The 23,978-nt window shown below is 43.4% G+C and overlaps 1 protein-coding gene across 1 annotated transcript in view; it reads left to right on the forward strand.

The window, feature by feature from the left end:
• Positions 1–23,978, forward strand: part of IGFBPL1 (insulin like growth factor binding protein like 1) — a 165,165-nt gene that overhangs the window by 44,065 nt on the left and 97,122 nt on the right. Inside the window, exons 2-3 of the mRNA XM_085636588.1 lie at positions 18,709–18,818; positions 19,243–19,359. Coding sequence (XP_085492714.1) covers positions 18,709–18,818; positions 19,243–19,359 — 227 coding nt within the window. The remainder of the gene's footprint in view (positions 1–18,708; positions 18,819–19,242; positions 19,360–23,978) is intronic.

The following is a 23,978-nucleotide window of genomic DNA, read 5'->3' on the forward strand; positions in this document are numbered from 1 at the left end:
ACAAGCCAACAAACCTTGTACGATGAGGGACATTTCGTAGTAAAAAGAGGGTGTAGGTGATTTGAGCTTGGTTAATTCAACAGTTCCCCAGAAAAGAACATAAAGTGAACCTACAAGAAAGCTGTAAATAGACTGGTTTAAAAAGTAATTTTTTAGGTTCAAAATGTTGACGTGTATCTCTGTCCTTTGAGATTGAGGCCCTCATTTTATACTAGTATCGCTACAAACTGAAAATGCATTTACATTATTCTGAAAGATCCTTTCCTTCCTGAGCCTATTTCTTATCCGTGCATTTGTCCCGGTACCTTATCCCTGACCTGCAATCTTTCAGCCTCTCTAGGCTGCTTCCTTACTTGGCCTTCCCAATCCAGTTCCCCAGCCTGTATTCTCTTTTTCATCCCTTTACTGACTACCCCATTTCCAAACATTGTTCCCTCTCCCTTTCCTGACCCATCTTCTTTCCCATCACTTTTCCTTCTTGTCAAACCCCCTTTTGGATGGTTATTCCTCTACCTTGGCTTCATGGCCAACCCTGTACCACCATCCTTGATCTAATCCTGCAGTGTTTCCGCAGTCGTCTCCTGTTATGTTTCACCTGATAGAGTTCATCAGGGTGAAGGATGACACTGAAAGTGTGCGCTGGTTTGGTGCACTGTTATTCCTGCAGAAGACCTACAGATGGTAGAGGTGTGCAGCACGGAACCAGGAGCTTGCCCTTCTCAGTCTCAGGGTCTTCCACAAGTGCCCTCTTTCTCTTTTCCAGTCACACTTCCTGTTCCAGCCCTGGAGAGACAATTACTTCTGCAGGCAGGTCACCATGTGTGCACGGTCTAGAAATGACACTTACTCTGTCTTTTACTGTTCCACCACTTTCCTTGACCTGCCACACTATCGTGATGGCAGCATAGCCAGAGTTGTGAAACAGAGGGAAATTGATCAAGATTTACGAATATCTGGTTGCAAAATGCTGTTTGCGAATTTTTCCCATATATTTCTGCCACCAGAAAAGATTTAAAAAAACCTACCTATGTATATTATATATTATAAATCAGTTCTTAAAAATGGCCTTCTGTGTCCTGCATCTGTGATTGGTTTTCAATAAAGAGGCAGACTGTTTTCCTTTAAGGAAATGGAACTATGTTTAAAATGAAAAGTTTACTTTTTTAATTGGTTGTTTTTGAGTTTACAGTGGTCCCAGCTATTGATGGAAAGATTGGTTGAATCAGAAATCAATTTGGAATTTATTGAAAATTGGAAGTGAGTTTGGAATAAACCACAGAACCTTGTCAGCTATTGGGATCGAGTAGGTGACATTGAGTTCTTTATTTGTGATCTATTGCAGCACTTTTCAGACTCAAGCAAGAACAAACGAGACAACTTTAGTATAATTAATACATTAAGCTGCGAAGGAATAATTACAGTACACTCTAGGCCTGAAGAAGTGGCTGCACACCCCAAACACGTGTTGGCTGTAGATAATTTTAATACTTAAATAGCACTGGAGCTCAAGGTATGAAGATCAGATTCACAATTGTGCAATAAGAACAACAGCGCATATAGGTCCTATATTACTATTTGGAAACTCCATGATACAGATATTCAATGCATGGATTGTGTACAAGTTTCCCTATGTTGTTTTAACGAGTACGAACATGTAACAATGTGTGATATATACTACATATGAATTGGAAAAAAATGATATTTTTATATATTTTTCAAATAAAAGTAAATAAATAATAGACAAGGATTATTATTGATTGCTATGAAAAAGGTTTAAAATTAAGAACAGTTTATCCAAATATGTGCATAATGTTTGATTAAGATTAGATACCAACTCTGTATTTGGAAGGGATGTCTAAAACACTCTCCTTCCAGATACTGAATCAGTATCCATTTGCAGTTCCATTTTAAGAGTCGCGGAAAAATCATCTTGGAGTGTTTTTGACTGTTAAAATGCTTAGTACATCTGGCCCCGAGTTCTCGTCCCCGCCCTGGATCAACATACTGTGAATCTGGGAAAATCACTTAGGGCCTAATTACGACCACCGGCGCGTTGGCAGTCCGTGGACCACCAGACTGGCGGCCCACTTTCTGTATTATGAGTTTAGCGGTTGGACGGCCACTGGACTGCTGCAAAGCTGGGATCCCTGATCCAGCGGCGGTGGTGCAGTGGTCTGAGGCAGCAATATGCAGGCGGTGCCGCTGTGGCACCGCCAAGCATATTTTGAGTTTCTTCACTGCGACCCTATCCACGGTGGTGAGCCCACCATGGAAAGGGTGGCGATGAGGCAACTCAGGGGGCACTTGCAGGCCACCTGTTGCCTCTGCGCATATTGTGCTCCCCTGTATTTCTGCACCAAAAGTTCCAGCACAGGAAGAAATGCACAACATGGTGCATTTCTTCCCATGCACGAACGTGCTTCGGCGGTCCCACAGCGCTGCCTTGCTATGGCTCTCCTTTGAGCCCTAAAAAGGCACTGATGTGGGACCGCTGCAGCACACACTGCCTGCCAGGATAAAACTCGTAACCCTGCAGGCCGCCTGACTTCGAGTTTAGCGTTCTTCCTGTGGGGCACTGGCCTGGCGGCTCGGAGGAAGACCGCCAAACTCGTAATCAGGCCCTTAATCTCCCCATGCCTAAAAAAAATAATGTGTCATGTAATCTTGTACTCATACAAAAGCGCTCTACTTCACATGGGCCACATTTATGCCAGATAAAACAGCAACAAAAAAATATATATATAGGACTAATGTGTACACAACTGGCTTGGCATCGAAGAGGCCTGCACATAGTGATGGCAAATTTGGTGATTCAGTCATTGTAACATAATACTTTAGGGGCCAGGGCACCATAGATGAATATAATAAAATAATAATTCCTATTTGTTAAGCATGAATATACAAAACCCTCTTAAAGGTTTTGGGTGCCTTCGGGAAGATTAAGTGAGCTATTGCCCCAAAGTCACATGATGCTGAGCTGAGCTGCCACCGGGGAACAAACCGTGAACCTCGCTCTCTGGAGTCAGCCGCTCTGGCCGCTGTGCCACACCTCTCCTTCCAAGCCATGGAAAATGTTATGCCTGACAGGCATTGTCTTTAAGTTTCAACAGTCTGCTGTGAATGTGTAGCTGTTATGTATGTAAGTCAACACTGATTCTGATAAACAGCAGAGAAACACTAGTTTTCGCAAAGTGGTTAGGATAGATTCACATTTGGCAGTCTTGCACATATTCCAACATTCCAAAAGGCATAGGGCCATATTGGTAGGACTATGAAGTTGGCTGCGTGTTGGTGATGGTAGACTACTATTGACGTGAGACGCCAAGAGTGCGGATCTCAGCATTTGACAGAGCTGCCGGGAGTGAGGGGAGGCTGGCGGCTTCTGGCCTGTAATGGTAGTTTGAGTCAGAGGCCCCCACAGACTCACTGTACTTTGGATAGGAGCTGTGGGTGTCCTCCATGAATGCCCCGCCCACTTGTAGCTGTCTTGAAAATTCCTTATTTTTGCCCACTCCTTTCTCTACCCATCCTCCTCCCCACCCCCTGGGGCGGGAGGCCGACCACCTGTGCTTTCTTAGATTGCACAGAGATGGAGTCTCTGCATTTTTTGTGCCAAATCTCCTTAAACACTAGTGTTTAATTATGACTTTGTGGACTTTTGATTTGATTATTGGTCATATTTTGCATTCACACATTAGTAAGGAGAAGGTGGCAAGGACTCGAGGGACCTGAGGGCTTCAGTGGTGGTGTGCTGCGGCCGGAATGAGGCCGGTGAGGCTTGTGCCGGGGGGGGGGGGGGGCGGGTCTGCTCCCTAAATGAACACTTATCATTCACTTAGTGTGCCCTTGATTTTGCCCTCTAGAAAGGGAGTTAGCACCAGTTTGTGGAGCTGCAGGCAAGAGGAAAGATTTGGAAAATAGGTATTGGGTGCCCGAGGCATCTGTGGAAAAGTATTTTATGAGATGCCATCTAGGTGTTTGCACTCTGGACGTTTAATTTCCTCTTCTGGCCCAACTGCTAGCCACATTAGCTCTCTCAAACCTTTCAAAACTAAAAAAAACTATTAGGCAAAAAAGCCTCAGTCCCATCTGTCTTTCCTGAAGTCTCACCCCTCCATGTTGTCCTTATTCTCAGAGAGGGGCAGGAAATAAGGAATTGGAGAAGAATTCAGGCGCAAAAAAAAGATGATTTGAGGGCTTTGTCCCAGGGCGCCGCTTTATGTCGAACTCGATTTGTCCACAGCCCAGTGCTGGCCCTTCCCCTAAGTCAGTCCAACAAGTCATGTCGCCCAGTGGAAGAAATTGACATAGTGGCTGTTCCTGAGGGAAATACAGTTGGCATTAAGATGGATTCTGTGTCTGGTCCTAAGAGACCCATGGTCCCATCTGGTGGCCAAGATGTTGCTCCTGTGTCAGGAATGATGCTGTCCAAGGAGACCTCACGAGTGATTCATTGTAAACTCTGTGATGATTTGTATAGCAGTGACCTTGGTGCAGTGGCGTCACTAGGGTTGGTGTCACCCGGTGCCGGTAACTCATGGTGTCACCCCCTCATGACTTACCGCATGGACCTCCTCCGCCCGAGTCCGCCAGTGGACACAGTTGGCAAATAACGGGACCATACAGAATCCTTAGTAACGTTTGTAAATGTTGGTCTCATATTTACAAAATGTGCCTGTTAACAACAGTGTGATAATGATTCATTAATCAGGTTGTACAGTGGGCTACCTGCTAGTCAACAGTTTATTGGAATCTATAATATCATAGGTAGGCTGTCCGGAATTGGGTTTAAACCAAATCTGACTGACAGTACCCTACCGGATGAAAATCAGCTGACCCGGTTTAAACCGAGTATCACGGATTTTCATAGTTGGCGGGGGAGAGGAGCTGTTGTGGTCTGCCTTCTGTCTGACTGCGGCCGCACCGATTTCATATTTACGAACTTGTGCCATCTGCTGGAATACAGCGTAAGTACACCTGGTAATTCGTTAGTTCATATCGTGCAACTATTTTGTACATTTGTATCTAACCTGTTTCTGGTTTATATTTACTTTCTACTGCGTGTTGTTGCACTTTTAGCACCCAATAGCACCGAACATAGCAACGAGCACCCAACGAGCAGCGCGCCGCCTCTGTGCTTCCTGCTCGACTCCAGCAGCCGACAGTACAGACACATGCTCGACCCGGGCCCTGGCTGCCGTCCTGGCTTTGAAGTGCGAGCCAGGAATGGATCAGGGGAGGGGCGCGGCTAATAATGCACTTGTTATCTGTCCTCTTCACGTGCCGTTCATATCTCTGTCTCTGTGGAGACAGCAGTGTGCGTCTGCCTCGCGGCCTCCCAGCGCCTTTGCAGCGCCGACAGTCCTGAGAGCCCCCGGCATTCCCACATACCTGCTTGTGATCTCAGGCACTGAGGCGCAACCGTTCACCATGCGTGTTAGATCAGACCACCCCCATTCTAAGGAGGGGGGAAAGTGTCGAAGGGTTTGTGTTTCTACAGGTCTGGTGATTTCATGTCATGTAATCTGGTGGCCGCGCATTTTTTATATGAAAAACTCAGATTTTTTTGCAGAACGCTTTACATTTTGGATTTTGAAAAAAGTTCGGAATGCGTGCTAGTAGCTCGCGTTTGGTTAAAAGCATTTTCCTTTTGGGGGAAACACATACATGATGCTAATTAGCATGTGAATCTGACCCTTTAAACCCCACAAAAATATGATTAGGAAGGGCTGGAGGCGAGAGGGAAATGTTGGGAAAGGCCAAGAGGGGGCTTCTGCATGGGCATCAAGTAACCCATGAGGTCATTGGAGGAAGCAAGACCAACCAATCCCGCAGGAAGCTGTCTGGCTCCTGCTTGTGACAAATTCAAATAAAATGCAGTGTGAAATGGCTTGGAGGGGCGGGCCTACAGCATCGCGTGTTACATGTGGGGGGAAGAGAAAATGGTCCACAGTCTGTGAGGGGTCCAGGCGCGCAACACCCATTGGACTCAAAGGGCTTCACCCCCCCCCCCCGTCGTGTGTGGCAGCCCGGGCTGAGACAGCTTCAGGGCACGAACACAGCCGCACCCCGAGCACTTCACCGGTCTTTAAAAGACCATTTGCATGTTAATGAGGTCTCGCTGTTGTTTTACCTCTTCTAAGAGCCCCTGCAGCTCCACTCTACCGATTGCTTAAAGTTTCACCCCCCGCCCCGAAATTTTTTCTTAGCCCCCCCGAAATTTGGCTCTAGTTGCGCCTCTGGAGGGGTCCTGAAATCTGGAGCACTCAGTGTTTCCGATACCCATGGAATGGAGAGGGGGTGCCTAGGGTGTGTCCCAAACTGCTGAAACCTTTGCACAGCCAGCATGCTGTAGTTGGGGGGCAGCGTCTCTTTCTAGACGCCATTCAATTAGGAGGTAAAGTCTTTATTCCGTGATAGGCCCTCAGGTTACAGCAACAGCAGGTTGGCCCTCTCACGGCTTCATTCTCTCTCCAAATATAATCAACTCGCAGGCTGCACCCGGCCCACAGTCGACAATATTACCCGCCCCGTCCCTCTCTCGCAGCATACACACTCCACATTCTATACCAGGGCCCCTCGGCCCATGCATTACAGACACACCAGCTGCACGGACAGACACACCACCGCTTTGCCTGTTCCTTTGGAAGCACTCTTGAATGTGTTTTTGTTTATGTAGAACTTCAGTATTCCACTTCTATGTGGCTCCTCACATTGGGACACTGCGCAATATTTTTCTCTGTTTGTCCATATTCATGTATGTATACGTCGTGGGTTGTATATCCTGTTGTCAATACTGTATTTTGATTCTAAATTGTGGTCCATATTAAATCCCTGTTGAGGCTGTTGTGTGTCTTCTGTGCTTGAATTAGTTGATTGCCAAAAATCGTGTTGCCTACTGAGATACCCAGATACATGAAATCCAGCTGAGCCGGCGTTTTAATCGTCTGTTATAAGCCCATGTTTAAGGGCAGCTCTTGTTGCATGTACTGCCACAGATACATCACATCACTACATCATCTCCTTTCACACAGGACACACAGGACACACCAGATGCATACACAGACACACCACAGTTTTGACTATTCCTAAAAATTGTTGTTTGACCATTCACAAAAGAGAAGCCATTGGCAAATGGATTAGCAATACCTTTTAATAGTCTGTAAAATATAAATGTTTTAAGACCAGATTTTGGTTGCAAAACGTGAACACATACCAGGAATCGTTATTTGAAAGGGCTGCCCTAAACCCGCACCTGCCAAATACCGATTCGGTATGGTTTCTATGGTGTACAAAAGCACAAACTCAGAATTTAACAAGCATTTGCAATGCAATAGGTCTCGCATTTACACGAGTTTGAGCTATTGACATTGCAAATAAAATTGCCTTTTTAAAATTTTTGTTTTAAAAACATAAATAAAAGGCATTGTTATTTACAATGCCAATAGCTGAAACTCTCGTAACTGCGAGACCCAATATTGCACCCATGAGCCAATGCACACATCCTTGCGTCATAGTGCAAGGGTGCGTCTATTCCCTGAGGAGGAGTGCCCAAAACCATGAACATGTCACCAAGCTCTCACTTTCTGCAAATGACAACACATTGATTCTAAATGAACTATGAGAACTGCCTGCCTTGCCTACAACGCCCAACACCCCCAGAAATCTCTCATTTCCAAAAAGTTCTCTCTGTACCCCGTAGTTCAAGAGGTGTGCCTTGCAATGAGCCACCCTTTTCAGGCAAATTTCAGAAAGTGCTGACTTAACCTTCGACTTGTAAAAATGTATTTGGACCTCATCTACACTGTACGTACACTGTCTATATACCATGCATCAATGAAGAAAGCAAGCAATAATAAAAGCAAAGCGTTCCATAAACACCGGTTAAACACCGTTTCAGTTGTTTTTTATGGCGCGAAAATGAGTAACCACTGAAAAGCACTGTTTTTTTGAGGTTTTGAAATCACTGGAAAACACTGAAAAAACACCACCAGAATTCACCAAAAATAGAAACTGAAAACAGGAAAGCCTAATCATAGGTATAGTACTTTTTACTGGTGTGGTGTTCCCACTATCCAGCAACACAATATCAGTGGTCGAAGTGGGGGGGAAAAAGTAGGGGAACTGTGGGCGGAGAATCAGAGGGCGGGAATAACCCAAGGATTGGATCAGTGGGCAGAGGCGTGGCCAGAAAGCGCAAACATCCCAATTTTTTGTATTTGTTTTGTTTCACTGCCCAGTTTTATCAACCAATGGATACACATGATTATTTAAGGTTATAATGAGTTATTGACAGTAAAATGTGTTCACAAAGTGGGATATGCTTCTAATCACAGAATGTCCCCAAATACGATAAAATGTAGAAGCACAAGCCATTTGTCTCCGAAACCATGGAGTTTCTGTCATCAGCACTTCTCCCTTTTCCAAAACAGCAGTTCAAACATGAATGGCTAAAAATCCTAGTTTGCAAATGTTTTCTAAATAATAATGGCTCTGTCACAGGGGCGGCTGGTGACATTTGAAAGTGGCGGGGCATAAATTGATTGCAAAGGAAGCAAACGAACGTGTGAGCAGTCGTGAGGGGGGGGTCACGCGCGGGGGAGTGGGGGGGTCGCACGGGAGGATAAGCACACGAACGTGTGAGCAGTCGCGAGGGGGGGGTCACGCGCGGGGGGGGTCGCACGGGAGAATACTATTAAAATTAAAAGGAAAACTTACCTGACCGCCTCTGCTCCTGGTCCGCGTTGGCGCCTCTGCCCTCTTCAAACTGGAACGGCGCGTCAGGATTGGCTGAGGGCACAGCCAACTCCTCCCCGCCGCCTGCCCATTAGGAGACCGAGGGGCTCCTAATGGGCATGCGCAAGTCCGTGAAAACACAAGTGGACATGACTGGGCACGGGCTAAAAATTAGCTCACCATGCCCACTCATGCGCACTTGTGCTGCAGTGCTGCCTGGTCTGACAATGCATGTCAGTCAACATGACGCCGGACCGCCCACGGTCTGACGTCATGCTGACTGACATGCATTGTTGTCAGTTCTCCCCACCCTCGGCGTCTCTGAACTTAAGTAAACTAAGTTCAGAGACACCGAGGGAGCTGCGGGCGCGGGCGGGTGCGCGGGGGCGCAACGCCCCAACGCCCCAATGGACGCACCGCGCCTGCTCTGCCATATTTGCCTCATAATGCAAGATCTGCAGCATGATCTGATCATTTAAACTAATAAATTGTTTGTAGCGCAAACGTATCAAAAGTTAATAACAAATGTGACTTGTGTTTCTGCGGAGTAGATGACAGTTAATAGCTCACTGTTCTATGTTAGGATTTTAACTTATAAACTGCAAGTAACAAAAGGATCTCTCTGACAAAAGCAGTAGCCCACTGGCCTATTTGCATTATGTGCACTTTGTGATCTGCATGGTACATGTTCTTTGCAGCAGGTACATTAACCCTCTGAGCTACCTTTCCATGAGTCAAATCTTCCATTAGACAAAATTCCGATCTCTCTCTAGGAAGAACATTAATCACCAGTCATTATGACATTTTTATTGTTACCAAAAATTACTGGAGGCCATGAAGGAGGCAGCAAGCGCTTTTAAAACTATAATATACTTGCAAAAATGATGCCTCCACCTAAAGTGAGCACCTGGTGCGGTCACACCGGTTGCACCGCCCTAGAGCTGGCCCTTCTCAAGGGTCCTGTGATCTCAGTGACAGGGTCACTGTTCTAGGGTGTACTGCTTCATAGGCCTGCCCGCAAGACTGGAGGTGAACTTCAGTATGAATAGTGGTGGACAAGCCTTGACGGTTAACCTACACTTGTCATGCTAGGGTCCACCTGCTGGTGCTACGACACCGGGGCTTCTAATGTCTTGCGAAGCCTTCTAAGGTCTAGCATGAGATAGTGCTCTCTCAGGAGAGTGGTCTGGCGGACTGGTTATTAAGGCTGAACCTGGTTCCCCAATTCCAAATTCAGCAGCTCTGGCCATAGTGCCACATCCTCTCCCCCACTAAACACCATACTGCCCCACTGAGAAAAACTCAGACTGCCTTCAACTACAACCCAATTGTTGCCAGCTATAAACACCTGGATGCGGCTCAATTTAAATTACGCCCTGGGCAAGAGCAATATGTGGCCTATAAAAAAAAGTGACAGCATCCTGGAAAAAGCAAACAATCATAGGGAATGCAAAATTTTGCAAACCATGTGAAATGTAAGCAGGAACAACATGGTTACCTTAACGCTTTTACACTCACTGTTCAGAAATCAGTGAGTGCTTTTGCCTGAAAAGTTAAGGACATGACAACAGGGCCCTGAATGGACCCATTTCAATGGCCATTGCTTATATCCTTACAAAACGTAAGCAGTATGGTAAAAAAAGACAACATCCCTAGATACAGAGCAGCAGTACAAATTTTGTTTTTCAATCCTCACATTGCAGTACCTCCAGGATTGGTGCACTAGTTCCAAGCCCAGGGAAAACTAAGCCAAGACAACAAAAATAGGGCTTCACTGGCAAACTGTAAAAGTGGCGCTAATGTGTTTGGGTGTGAATAAAATCAATCTGGACAGTTTGCTACCACTCTGTCTTACTTTATTTAGTTATTTATTTTTACTTTTATTCCCGATGCAGCATTTTGGAATTAAATGTCAGAAAAATACGACATTGATTTCCAGCAAAAGTGCTTTTCTTTTTGGGATCCATTTCACAGGGAAGCAAATAAAAGAAAGGAGAGGAGACAGTGCGCACTGCGCACAGGCACCTCCTCCTCCTCCTACAAGATTAGGCTGCTCTGCGCACACCGGCCCTGTTGGTGTCACCCCATGTGAGGGTGTCACCTGGTGCGGTCCGCACCCCCCGCACCCCTATAGTGACGCCGCTGCCTTGGTGCATTGTAGAACTATTCTCTGCCGGACATTGCCGCTCGCACAGAGAAGAATCGCATTAGGGAGGCTAACTTAAAATCGTCTACTGCCTTGGACATGGTCTTGAGCCCGACTCTGGGTGGTATGCCTAGCCGTCCTTAATTATCGGCTTTGTATAGCAGTACACCATCTTCTAGGGTCTCTTTTTTGGGTTCAATGAACTCCCCGAATTTGGATTTATCTGCATACACAGGGTCTCAAGTTCTCGTGCAGTCATTTTATTTGTAAGGGCCCTCTCTAATATTTTACTTTCTGTGGAGAAGGTTCTATCCTCGGTTCTGGCCTGTTGGATAGATCAGTTGCTAACTCTGATCATGTGCTGGACGTGTTGTCCCCAATCCTAATACGGGTGCAGCACCTCACCTGCCTTAGCTTATGCCCAAGGAAGGAAGAAAGGGGCATCAAAATGAAATCTCAGGCTTCCCAAACTAACATAGTAGCAAAAAATGGGGTGGCAGAAATTGGTATTCTGGGGGGTGACTGTGGTGGACTTCGGGCCACTCCTCTTGGGAAATACAACGGTAATCTTGAGGCCATTAAGGACATTGACAACATGCCCTGTTCTTCTTTCTCAAACCTTTTATCTGAAGATCAATGTCATGCAGCCCAAATGGCAAATGTAACTGTAACTGAGAATCATTTACCCATTTTTCTGATATTTAAAAAAGGGGTTCCCTTATTCCTGGGGTAGTAGTCTTGAGAGATGACCCCTCTAGTGCTAAATTATCAAGGACTCACCAAGATGGTGTTTATCCTGTGAAGGCTCCTCCCCAACCCCCGGTCGTAATAGAGCAAAATGCCATAAGGATAAAAAGAAAAGAATTCAGTGCATCATTAAGCGTAATTCTAAAGAACTTAGGTTTTCTAATGACCTAGAAGAGTCCACTCCCATCTTTCAGCCTCAAAAGTAGAAGAGCCAATGAATGGCATCCTTCATTTAGTTCTGGAGTCCGAGTCCCCAGAAGTAACAAGTATGCCCCCTTTTTCTAATATATCAGAAGTACCAAATCTAGACTGCCATCAGCTGGAGAAGGGGCTTACAGACTTGGGGGTAACTGTCCATAATAACTGGGGTGGTTTAACGTGGGTATAGTGAAGGATGATGCTGGTTATCAGGGATGTTGAATTGGTGAGCACTGATAAAGAGGGTTGTGGAGTTCCCCGAGAGGCTGGGTGGATCTCTGAAAGATTTCCCTGTTTCCTCTTGTGAGGATTCTTCCTGTTTACGTACTGCTCCCAAACTTGTGAGGGCTCTTAATGTGGAGGTCCCTCCGTTTTCCTCACCAGCACAGTTGCTTAATTTAGGGGCTGGGCCAAGGCAGAATAATAATCCAGTCGAAGGACTTGTTTTTGGCCATCTTTCCAATACCAAGAATTTCCTTTAATTTGTTTGATAGTGAATTGGGCCCACTGAATAAAAAGCTTCATCTTGCAGCACTATTTAGAAATCAAGCGTTTGTGCCTGGTGTCAAGTAGAAATATTGATCAGGTGTATTTGGATTCCCTGGCCCCACTTTTGAGTTCTAGGGTCACATTTAGTTTCAGGATTGTTGCAATACTATTCCTGGCTAAGGTGGACCATTTCCAGAAAAGAGGTATTGATGTATTTCTGTTTGAAGTGACCATAGACCCAAAGCTAGATAGCCACAGACCGGGCACACAGGAATCAACTAGAGATTCATGAAGTAGTAGGAGGGTTGCATATCCGAAGGATATCACAATCTCTATTGTAGAGACACTTGGAGAAGAGTGATAAATATTGTGGGACACGAGGATCAGAGGGTCAGGGAATCTGGAAAGGGAGAGTTGGGAAGCAGATGCATTGAATGCGCCAGAAACCTCCATAAAACGTCCAATGTTGCAGAGGTATGCCCATGGGTAAAATTCTTTCCTGGAATATAGCGGGCCTGGGATAGTCTAATTCCAAGTGAAACTTTTCAATGCGTTTTTGTTTAATGATATTTCACTTACAGGAAAACTGGATATGTTCTGATTTTAAATACGAGAATTATTTTATATTTTGTTGTGCAGCAAAACCTACGGTAAAAGGTCATGCCATTGGAGGTATAGCTATTTTACTCAGTAGCAGTATAAATTGAAATCCTATAGTTTTTGTCCATTCCTCAAATATTTGTAACTGTGTAAAGTTAGCCCTGTGCAATGCAATCGAAGGATCGTATACATCTTTTCTTTTGGTAAATGTTTATATTCCCCCTAGGAGGCCGTCTGACTCTTTAGTTGAGTCCATGTTCTCTTTTGAACATAACATTAGTGTCTTGGAAGAATGCACATTGATAATCATGGTAGGAGATTTTAATACTAAAATCTCGAATTGTTTCTTTTTAGGTCAAGCCTAGGCAGCGTGCATGCGCTGTCTGCAAGACCTGTTGTGAGAACAAAACCACCTTTGTTCCGCCTGCTGCTTACTTGATGTTTCTGATAGGTTGAGTTCACTGTTGCTCTTTTTTACTGGCTGCTTGCTGCCTCCTGACTGGTTGACGCCACCCACATGTCACTTCTGTTGAAGGCCGAGGAGCACTGGCCAAGTACAGTTTTGTTACTCATTAAGGGTTTATGTGTTGTTTGCATGAACTCTTTTTCCTCTGCTGCCCTTCCATGCACTAAAAGCCCAGCTTGTGTCTTGTGCTGCCCTTCCCACACCACCACCTGCCGTTGCTGCTTACATCTCGCAGCATACTCGTAGTGCTTCACCTTGTTACCCGACTCTTTCCTCTTGCTCCCTCTTCCACCAAGCAGGACGTGTGTGATTATTTAAGCAATTATGATGTAGAACACTTAGCATCTGGGCAGCACCATTAGGGGGTCAGGCACTCGTTTTTCTACCCATACTACCTGGACTAGTACAAAGTAAACCAGGAAGGGACGTAGTTGCACCTGGTTGTTTTTCCGTGGAAGCATTGTTTTGTTAGGTTACTGCAGACTGCTCACCCCTAAGTCTGACTACACCATATTACTTGTGCTCAATTGCCATTATTCCTCCCTCCTTCGCTTGAGTACTTGAAATCCCCTCTCTTTGACTGTGTCCTTTCCTTTATGATTGGCTACTGGCATAACTGTGATTAATACTGCTTTGTAATTGGTGAATCAGACGGCCGCACACCGTCTTAGTTACGTTACCTTTGGAGGACAAGAAGGCGGGCCTTCATGAGGCTGGGGCTCTGTGACCTTCCCTAGCAGCCATGCTTTAGCACTAGCTCAGCACAGCTGATGTTCGTTGTCTCTTGTCTACTTTCTTGCAAAGGAGTCTCACACTTGTCTGCAGCTGTTTTAATTCGCCAATTCAGCCAATACACCACTTCCTGCAGAGCAGGGACCAAGCACAGACTAATTTTGTTTAATCAGTGCTCATCTGGTGCTCCAGACATGATTCAGGTACTGTTATTTTGGGCAAGTGAAACATCACTTCCTAACTTCCTACGCTTGTGTGTTATTGAGGAGCCCAGAGCGAGTGACTCCTCTGAGCATTGGGGTACTCTAGTTGCCATGGAAAAATGTTCCTGGTAATAAAGCAGTTCTAGATTACTCAGACTGACAGGATTTCACAATTAATACAGCTTGTCTCTTCACCAGCTCGTTAGATGTCGGCGGTAGCTCGTTAGTAACTAGCGCTGAGCTGATTTCCTGTAAAGTTGCTCACATGGTTGCTTTGATGCTCTCTCGCAGTGTTTCTGTTCCTCGCCCTTTCTTCGCAAGCCTGCCTAAAGTGAATTATGTCTTTCTCCGCACTGTTTGATCCTGGTAGGACTTCCCCTGCCCTAGATTGCTCTTTTCCTCTTTCAACACTTCATTTTTGTTGTTGTTAATTGAATTTTGTTTGTCTCACTATTGTTCTTGGCACGATGAGATATATCAGCCTGACTGCTAAACATTCCAGCTATTTTATGCTTTCAGGACAAGCTGACATGCCTGTTTTAGCCGCCATTAAGTAAATGTATGTGTGCGTATGTATATGCATGTTCGTGCATGCATGCTTATACATGTTTGCATGTGTGTGAAGTGCTGGCTGGCTGGGTTTGATTTACTACCGTGTGTATTTTTGTATAATGTTTCTGATCTGATTACGTCAGGTGTGTAGGTAGAGATCAGTATGTGTGTGTTTGTGGGTGTATATATGTGGTTGGAAGATCTGTGTGTGTGCTTTTATCTGCGGCAATGTGCCTGCTTTTGGTTTGTGCATTATGTGTATAGATATGCCTTTTGATGTATTTCCTTGTAAAATGCATAAGTAGGTGCTGATTGCTGGTGAGTTTATGTTAGTGGCACGTCTTTGTATGTCTGTGCATTTAAGCCTGTGTGTGCATTTTCATTGTGCAAGTGTGAGGTATGGCTGTCCCAGTGTGTGTGTTATGCTGTGAGCATGTGTCTAAATGCAAGTGTGTGTGTGCGTGTGCACGTGTGTGTATACAGTGAGTGTACATATATATATGCATAGTGCTTCTATATGTGTGTCTTTGTAGGTTACTCTGACTTGTGCTCATAGTGTGTTTCAATGACAGAGAATATTTTGTTAAAAGGATAGTCCTGTTTCCCCGTGAAAGATCTGGTCACCAAATGTATTCATGCCGGTATAGTTTGGACTAATTTCATTTTCTTCCTTTGGGATTCTGCATGTAATGACTGGTTTCCTCAAGACGCTGGTGATCCCTCTCCTCCCTTTCCCACACAGTGCCTGGGCCTGATTCCCGAGTTTGTAGGACGGTTTACTCGTCACAAATGTGACGAATATACCACCCGGCTTACACTGGCGTCTCTAGAGGATGGGCAGATGGGGCTGACTAAGCCGGATTCTTGCCTACCTTGTTATCTCCAAGAATCCTCTCAGGTTGCCGGGATCTTTTTATCTGCTAAATAGTGTAGAGGGGAGGAAATTCCCTTCTAGTACATAATTAACAGAATCAAATCTCAATTCCAAAGGACCACTGACTCCGAATCTAAATGTTGGGATTTTATTACAATCAAGAATAACTGCACATACAAAAAACACCTCAATACAAGGTGAAGAAAATAAATGGGCACTAATACAAACGCAAGTCTACGCAAGAGTCTCATACGACTCAAGATAAGAAGTACAATTAATTCCAAAAGCATAAGAAATGCAAAAGTTAGTCCAATGTCTACATTAGGAAACATTAGCCTAAAAGGAAAAACGGTTAGTCTATCCCTACTCTATCTCTAAGGTGACATCCCTGCTTAGCATTTCCCTCCCAGGCAAGAGAGTAAAAAGGTGTCAGAAGTGAAGACTTCCTTAGAAGCACATTCACTTAGAGCTCGTTCTAAGATGCTCCTTCCAGCTTCCCATCTAAACCTCAACTGCTCAACCCTCGGGGCACTGTCCCTAATACACAATCCCAAAAACGTAGAACACACCCTTCGGCACACCTCTTCAACCAGGTCTTCTTCCAGTACTTTTCCAGTGAAACTTGTACTCCATCCAATGACGGTTAGCTTGACCTTGGGTCCCAGGCACCTTCTCCGCTGAAAGTATCATCCATAAATTCCAATGTACTCCCCTGTTGGCTTCTCGTACCATCCTAACTCCTAAAACAAAGACCTAGTCTCTAACGAGCTAAATGTCCTTGCACCTGCAACAGAAACATGGGAACGAGAAACTTTTCACTTCTCTGAGATTTTCCATTCTCCTGAAACCCAAAGCCTTTACCAAGGGAAATCATTTTCGGCCTATAACGTTAGCTAACATAAGAAATGAACAGGCCTTTCTCTTTAAACGTATATGCGATTAGGCCTTTACACTGTTAAACACACTCCTAAATCACAATTTAAGCATTAGTTCATTACTCCTTTATACGTGAGTAAGCAGACTACACGTGCAACTTTCACATGGCACACGTTCAACCTCACACGTTGCATTACATAGAATCAAACATTATGCATTTACTAAAATACTTTTGCAATCGTCTACGACATTACTTTTCATGAAAAACATGGTACATTTCTAATCACATCTATGTGAAACAACTCTAGTGATACAATTTCTATGTCACACCTAAACTACTTTGATTAATATGTGGGTGCGGACTAACAGTGGATATGATGCACCCCTAAATATTTCTGAATAACGTGGCGCTCTATCAGGGCCCATGCCCCAGCATTATTTGTCCAACATCCCGCACCCTTAGATGCCACCACAGCTGCTGAATGTGCCGGGAGGCCCCACAGAAGAACAGACACAGATCCTTGACACGCACATTAATTTGTGCAGCTACCTTTCTCACCTCAAATAAGTGTTATTTGCTTATAATGTTTAAATCTGACTTTGTATGTATGTCTATGTCTTTATATATAACGATTTGCACACATATAAAGTCAGATTTAAACATTTTAAGCAAACATGTGTAGACACACACACAAATATATATGTAATATAACTTATTCGGAATAGTATTGTTATCCAGATGCAGCAGTCCTTAAAATTGTACCCCATCTTGAATCTTAACAAATATTCTAATAAATATTTTATTGTTTTCAAACATTTTCACAAAGGTCACATTTATGCCGGATTCAACATATAACCCACTGTAACGTGTCTTCATGGTATAATATGTACAATTATTATCTGTTTGAATCTGCTGATCGTTTGCCTCTAGATCATTTCAGCCTCTCTTAATTTTCCATTGTTGGCTCATTCTACTCACCGCTGCCTATTTTGAAAAATTTTATGAAAAAATAAATTCATGAAGTTAGTCGGAAAAGGGATATTGTACTGTGTACTCAGCATGCCCATAATGAAATAGTAGTGTAGAGTAGCATTTGTAAAAAAACACAACCGTATGTTCTATGGAACCTTCCCCATGGTGTGCGTAGAACTCGTTTGTTATTGAGGCTGAATTTGCTTCCGTTACGACTTATCACTGGAGCCTGGAAAGGATTACTAGGGACGAGAGGCTTAGTGATCTTTGTGGGAATTATGTCCAAGATCTAAATAATGTGTTATTTATCTGTCCTCTCCTACATCCATTGCTACGTCAACATTGTCTGTCCTCTCCTACATCCATTGCTACGTCAACATTGTTTTCAAAGTATAATATAACTTCAGTTGCAGATGCCCGGAAAGGTTTTTTTGCACCACCATCGCAAAATAGTCTATTAAAAAATGTTTACATTTTTTAAAGAATTCTTAAACCTTTTCTAGATATGCATGTATGTTGTAACTTTATATTAACTGTACTCAGCTCCTCATCTGTGGAATAGGGCTTTTAAGGCCATAGGATTTTTCAGAGTATATATAGACTTACAGTATTGGATATTGTTCTGTACAGCTGATCGATCTGTATTAAATAGAAGTACTGTATTAGTATTGCACAGTAAAACATTTTTGCACTACTTTTTTGCTGCATTTTTTTATGTTTGGACAGTTTCCTGTATTATCTAAGAATTGTTTTGTAATGTTTGTTTGGCTCAATTGCGCATTTACACTTTATCTGCTTGTGGGGCTTTTTATCAAAGTAGAGTATGTTCGCATGCTGAATTACATTTTCGTCTATTTTATATTTCTGTATACTGTATGAATTGCTTGTTTCAAAACTTTGTGTATATTTTATGTGAATCTCTTCGAGTTCCAAGTCATAATAAAATCTTTGACTTGGACTTGAATTATAGATGCAGTTGATATTTACAGTTACCTTGGGTGTATCCGCAAAGACAACCATGATATGGGCATACCGTCCCTCTCATTGTACTCAGCTTCAAGATTAAGGCTCACTCATAACTTTTATATAATATGGATATTTTCACTTTGTTCCCAGCTCCTGTAATTACATTAGCACCGAAAAGAATCCACAATATCACTGGGGCTCAGGTGTTCCTCTCCTGCGAAGTGAAGGCAGTTCCGACTCCCATCATCACCTGGAGAAAGGTATATCAATGGCAGACAGCATATTCAAAACATGCAAGCAAGAAGCTAGTACTCTTGAGCTCAGACTGTTTAGGAAGTATTTATTGGCAGAACTTTAAGGAAATGAATTCATAAAACGTAAGCGCAGCCTTGAATGTGGAACAACAGCAGAGGCTTTAAATATGTTGTATACATTGCATACTTCAGCCAATTCAATCAATCGCTCAATCATGTTGATTTCTGAAAGAATATATAGAATGTTCCTAAAAGGGTCATAAAAAATGCAATTTTTTTTATAAATCATTGTAAAAAAAGAAAACAATTAAAAATGCTTATCCTGAAGTGCTATTTTAAATTGACAGGATGTATAAAGGCATATAAAGTGCGTATGCAACCATGTCTACTCAATAGTTTAATAACTGTGTTTTAATTTTACACTTCTCAGGTGACAGAATCTCCCAAAGGAACTAAGCTTCTGGAAGACTTGCCTGGGGACCGAGTAAACGTGGCTGTCCAAATTCGAGGTGGTCCTTCCAGACACGAAAGCACGGGCTGGGTTCTGGTGAGGTTTTAATAATTTTCTTATAATTCTTGTAGACTGGTAAATGACTTCAGTCTTGAAGCGCTGGATTCTAATGGAACTGGCTGATACATAAAGAGGTTACTTTGAGGAGAACACAACTATGTTGCTATCTCTGTACCCTGAAAAGATAAAGTTCTTGGGCCTGATTCACTGAGGCTATCTGAGACAAAAGTCTAACTTTACGACTTTTGGTATTCACAGAGGTCATTTACGAGTCATACCTTTACGTCTGCAGTCGGGCTGGAATCTCCGGCTTCGGTTGTACTCACGCACTCGGGCCGTATTCTCTGGCTTACGCTGTACTCTCGGCCTCGGGCCGTACTCTCCAGCAGAATGAAATGTAATCAATGGGCCGGAATGCCATTTTTACCAAAAAGAACATTAGGAACGTGTGATAAATGGTAGAGGAGGTCATGAAAATCAGTTTGGACAGGAAAAAGGGTATGGCCGGACACTACATCATATCCCAGAAAAGTTTGTTCCTTTGCATCATGGTACATACAGTCCACAATTTGTGCTCCCCTTAGTTCTGACTGTAGTGTAGGTCCTCCACCTCAAACATCACCACCAGTAACATGGAACACTACAGTCAACACTGAGGGTTGCGCAGACTGTGGGCAGCATGTACCATGATTCAAAGGAGCAAACCTTTCTGAGATATGACATAGTATCCGGCCACACCCTTTCCCCTGCCCAAACAGATTTTCATGATCTTCTCTATCATTTATCACACGTTCCTAATGTTCCTTTTTGTAAAAATTGCATTCCGGCCAATTGATTACACTTCATCCAGCCGGAGAGTACGGCCCCAGCCGTAGACTACGGCCCCAGCCGGAGAGTACGGCCCGGGTGCAGAGAGTAAGGCCAAAGCCGAAGATTCCGGCCCAACTGTGGACATAAAGACACGACTCGTAAATGACCTCTGTGATTACCAAAAGTCGAAATATTAGACTTTTGTCTGAGATTGCCTTTGTGAATCGAGCCCCTTGAATGTAAATTGTATGATCCCATTACTTACACACCAAAGGAGTAGGTCTCACCCTTATTCAGGAAACTCATCTGACCACTTTAAAGTCCGAAAACTTTAAACGTAAATGGTAGGCCATGTAATTAGTAGCAAACACACACATTCCCCTACTGACTAACCAAATATTTCTTTCAGCAGCTTTAAGAAATGTAAAATAGATGTCCTGATCAGGAAAAAACTTTCTGTACAAACTTCTTAAGACTAGGAATAGATCATAAGGTTGTATTCGTACAACTTTTACCTTTGTCACATAATAAATTACTATATTAAGCTTTTTGAGATTTTAGTTTTCTTTAATTGTACAGCATGCAACTTAATTTTGACCTTGCATGCATCATACTAAAAAACCATTTTTATCTAAAAAAACTATCCACATAGATTCTGAGAGGGATGTTACTGTTCATTAATTTCCCTTTTGTCTCTGCAGTTTACAAACTACTGATGCAGGGCATGTTTATTTTTACACCTTGATAAGTTTTATTTTTAGATTTTTATTTCTACGGAATTTTAACCTGATTCATGTTACAAGTCCATGCACTGTCTTATACTACAGAACCAGTTTGCCAAGTGTCCTTTCCAGTCGGCTCTCCAGACACAACTTTTGGGTGGAGTGATGCCCCCACAGCAGGGTAGCCACTAGCCTGAAGCCCCCACAACAGAGGCACAGCATTTTGTAAGGATTCTGCACATGGCTGTTATCAGTCCAACTGAAAGTGTGATCAAGGAAGAAAGAAGGGTAGGCCTCATCTAAAATGTTCTCCTTTACCTTGCACAACAGAATCTACAATCCCAATCATCACCCCTACCTGCTACCATAGGGCAATGCTTCAGGAAGTCTTAATTAACAACCCCCTTACCAGCAAAGTGTTAATTGAATTCGTAAGGGAGCCCAGTCACCATCTGCGTTTCCTCAAAGGGTGGATCTCCAGCCACAGAAATGCAGGATATCTGAGGAAGTTATCCTTACCTTCCAGCTGGTACCATGCCAAATCAGATGCACCCGAATGGAGTCCATTTTGCCTTGTAATGAATACTTCAATCCTAACTTGAGGATGACCTTCAGAATACATTCACTCCAGCATTTTCAGTGTTTGTATCCGTTATCCATATATTTTCTTACATTGCTATGAGGTTACCGCTTCCTTTGAGTGCAGTCCAAAGCTCTCATATATGCACTCAGCAATTATTTTACACTAAAATCTTAGAGCTGATCAGCTGAGCTTGATGGAGTGGTGGTCTAGCGGTAACCTGATTTTAGTGCCTATCAAAGGTACCTAATATAGCATTATCTCACACACAAACAATACCATTTCGTTCTACAGTTTTACAATCTCAAATTGCATGCTTTCTTAAAAGGCATCCTCTATATTGCGTGGATCCTACATGAAATACTGTCCTTTATTTAAAGCTTCTGATTTTTACCTCTCCTTTTTACCTTCAGATGACTCTTTCCATGCTTCCTTTTTCTCCTCTCTCTTCTGAGCACAACATACTCTGTGTTACATGCCCTAATCTCTATTATTGTATTTCAGCAAATTGCCTCCAGGTCATTTTAAAGATCACAACATCTCTTGCTTTGAAAGTCATAGCCCTGCAACCCAACAAAACCTAATCGCCTTTATTTCATCTATTACTGCCGCTAATGTACCACAAAGAAACCGGGGCAAATGCATGGAATGACTGCTTGAGTGCACGATACCAGTAACCAATAATACCCAATAACACTGGAATAACCATTGATTTGTTTTATTTTTATGTTTTTATTTTTATCTTATTGATATAGATGTCTTACGAGATCAACAATTATACATAATTCTATTTGTAAACATAAAAGTCTTGTATGAAATGTTTTAAAACTTAATATGAAAATCACACACATTTTAAAACAAGAATAAAACACATTTCATAAATTTGTACAATTTATAGCACACAAATTCAAGTGGTGGATTAAAAAAAAAAGCTATAAAATCAGTGGAGGAGGAAAGGTTATGTCTCAAAACTATGGGTTTTATAAAACGGTTTTGAGCCCCTACTACCCTCCTTGCTAGAACAGAACCATAAGATATGTGCTAGGTCCTGGTTTCTGTGATTGCATTTATCACATACCCCACCATCGTTATCAAGGTTATTCCAGTGTCTTGTAAAAACCTTTAAAGGAAGTAGTCCTAATCGCAACATGGTAATACATCTCCTAATTTTATGTTCCAAGGTAAAACTTGTGTATTGTTGAGGGAACGTAAACTCAATTGTAGAAGGGATAGTGTTGTAATGAGATCATTTCAGGCAATATGCCTTGTCCAGGGCGAAACTTAAACGGGGAGTCACATTTTTCAGAAAGTGCTTCAGGTGTGCTGGAGACCAGGTCTGAAGAATGGATTCAGTACACTGGAAGTATTGTAGGGCAGTCTTAAGATTTGTTATAAATGTGTCTTGTTTTTTCCCTGTATTAAATATTTCTTATCTCAGTAGGGCCCTTAAAGAGCCTTCTTCTGCATGCAGTAGTTTGAAAGCCCATCTAATTATATTTGCTAAGGCTATTGAAAAAGCACTTACGATGGCAAATTCCAACTGAAGGATCTGTACTGGGACAGCTTGACTTAATAACATTAAGCTGCGCCGATATATTCTGTCAGTTTCACGAGTCAGCGCGTTTCTAAAGTGTTTGTCATCTGTACTGTTCTACTGCAGCTCACCTGGCTTACCGCTGCAGCTCCGCCCGCCCCGGTCCATCACGGCTTGTGCCGATTGTGTGGAGGGCGTGGCCGAGCTAGCTGACCTATTTCCTGGGTGGGAGGAGGGGAGGAGCTAACCTGACTCCTCTACTTAAACACATGTGTAGGCGACCGCGCAGCGGGCGCGCCGCAGGCGCGCCGAAGGTGCGCCTAAGGCAAGCCCGTCTGCGCCCGTCCGCGCCGGTACAGGCCCAGGGGCCTGGTCCCCCGGTCCCGCAACTCACAGAGATAGGATTATCTACACCAGGGAAGAGCTACACATGTTATCCAAACCACTGAACCTTACATGCAAACATAGGCTAAATGTAGACAAAAACACTTTGAAGTGTGGGCACTGCCATACTAACTTCAGGCCAGAAACACAGATTAATAATATTCACGTGTGGCGTTTAGCCCTGCTCAACTGCAGATCATTAGCCAAACACAAGTATGAAATTAAAGATCTACTTGAGGAACATAAACTAGATGCCCTATTCCTGACTGAAACATGGCTTAATGAGAGTTCCACCCCAGATGTTCTGGATGCCATTAACGTTAACTACAAGATAGTCAGACAAGACCGCTCGGGGCGGAATGGAGGAGGTATAGCCATAATTCATAAAGTCAATATGACATGTGACGTGCAACTAGTTGGTATAGATGACTGTGAAGCCCTTTCATACACGCTGTCAACATCAGATAGCACTACATTAAGTGGTATCTTAATATACAGACCACCGGGCCCAGTCACCAAGTTCATATCAAGTCTAGTGGATACAATAGTGCAACCTGCCCTTAGACACAACAAATTTATGGTGCTAGGTGACTTAAATATACACTTTGACAACAAACAGGACGAG

This window comes from Triturus cristatus, chromosome 2_1 (assembly GCF_964204655.1).
Source record: "Triturus cristatus chromosome 2_1, aTriCri1.1, whole genome shotgun sequence".
In the NCBI taxonomy this organism is placed as follows: Eukaryota; Metazoa; Chordata; class Amphibia; order Caudata; family Salamandridae; genus Triturus; species Triturus cristatus.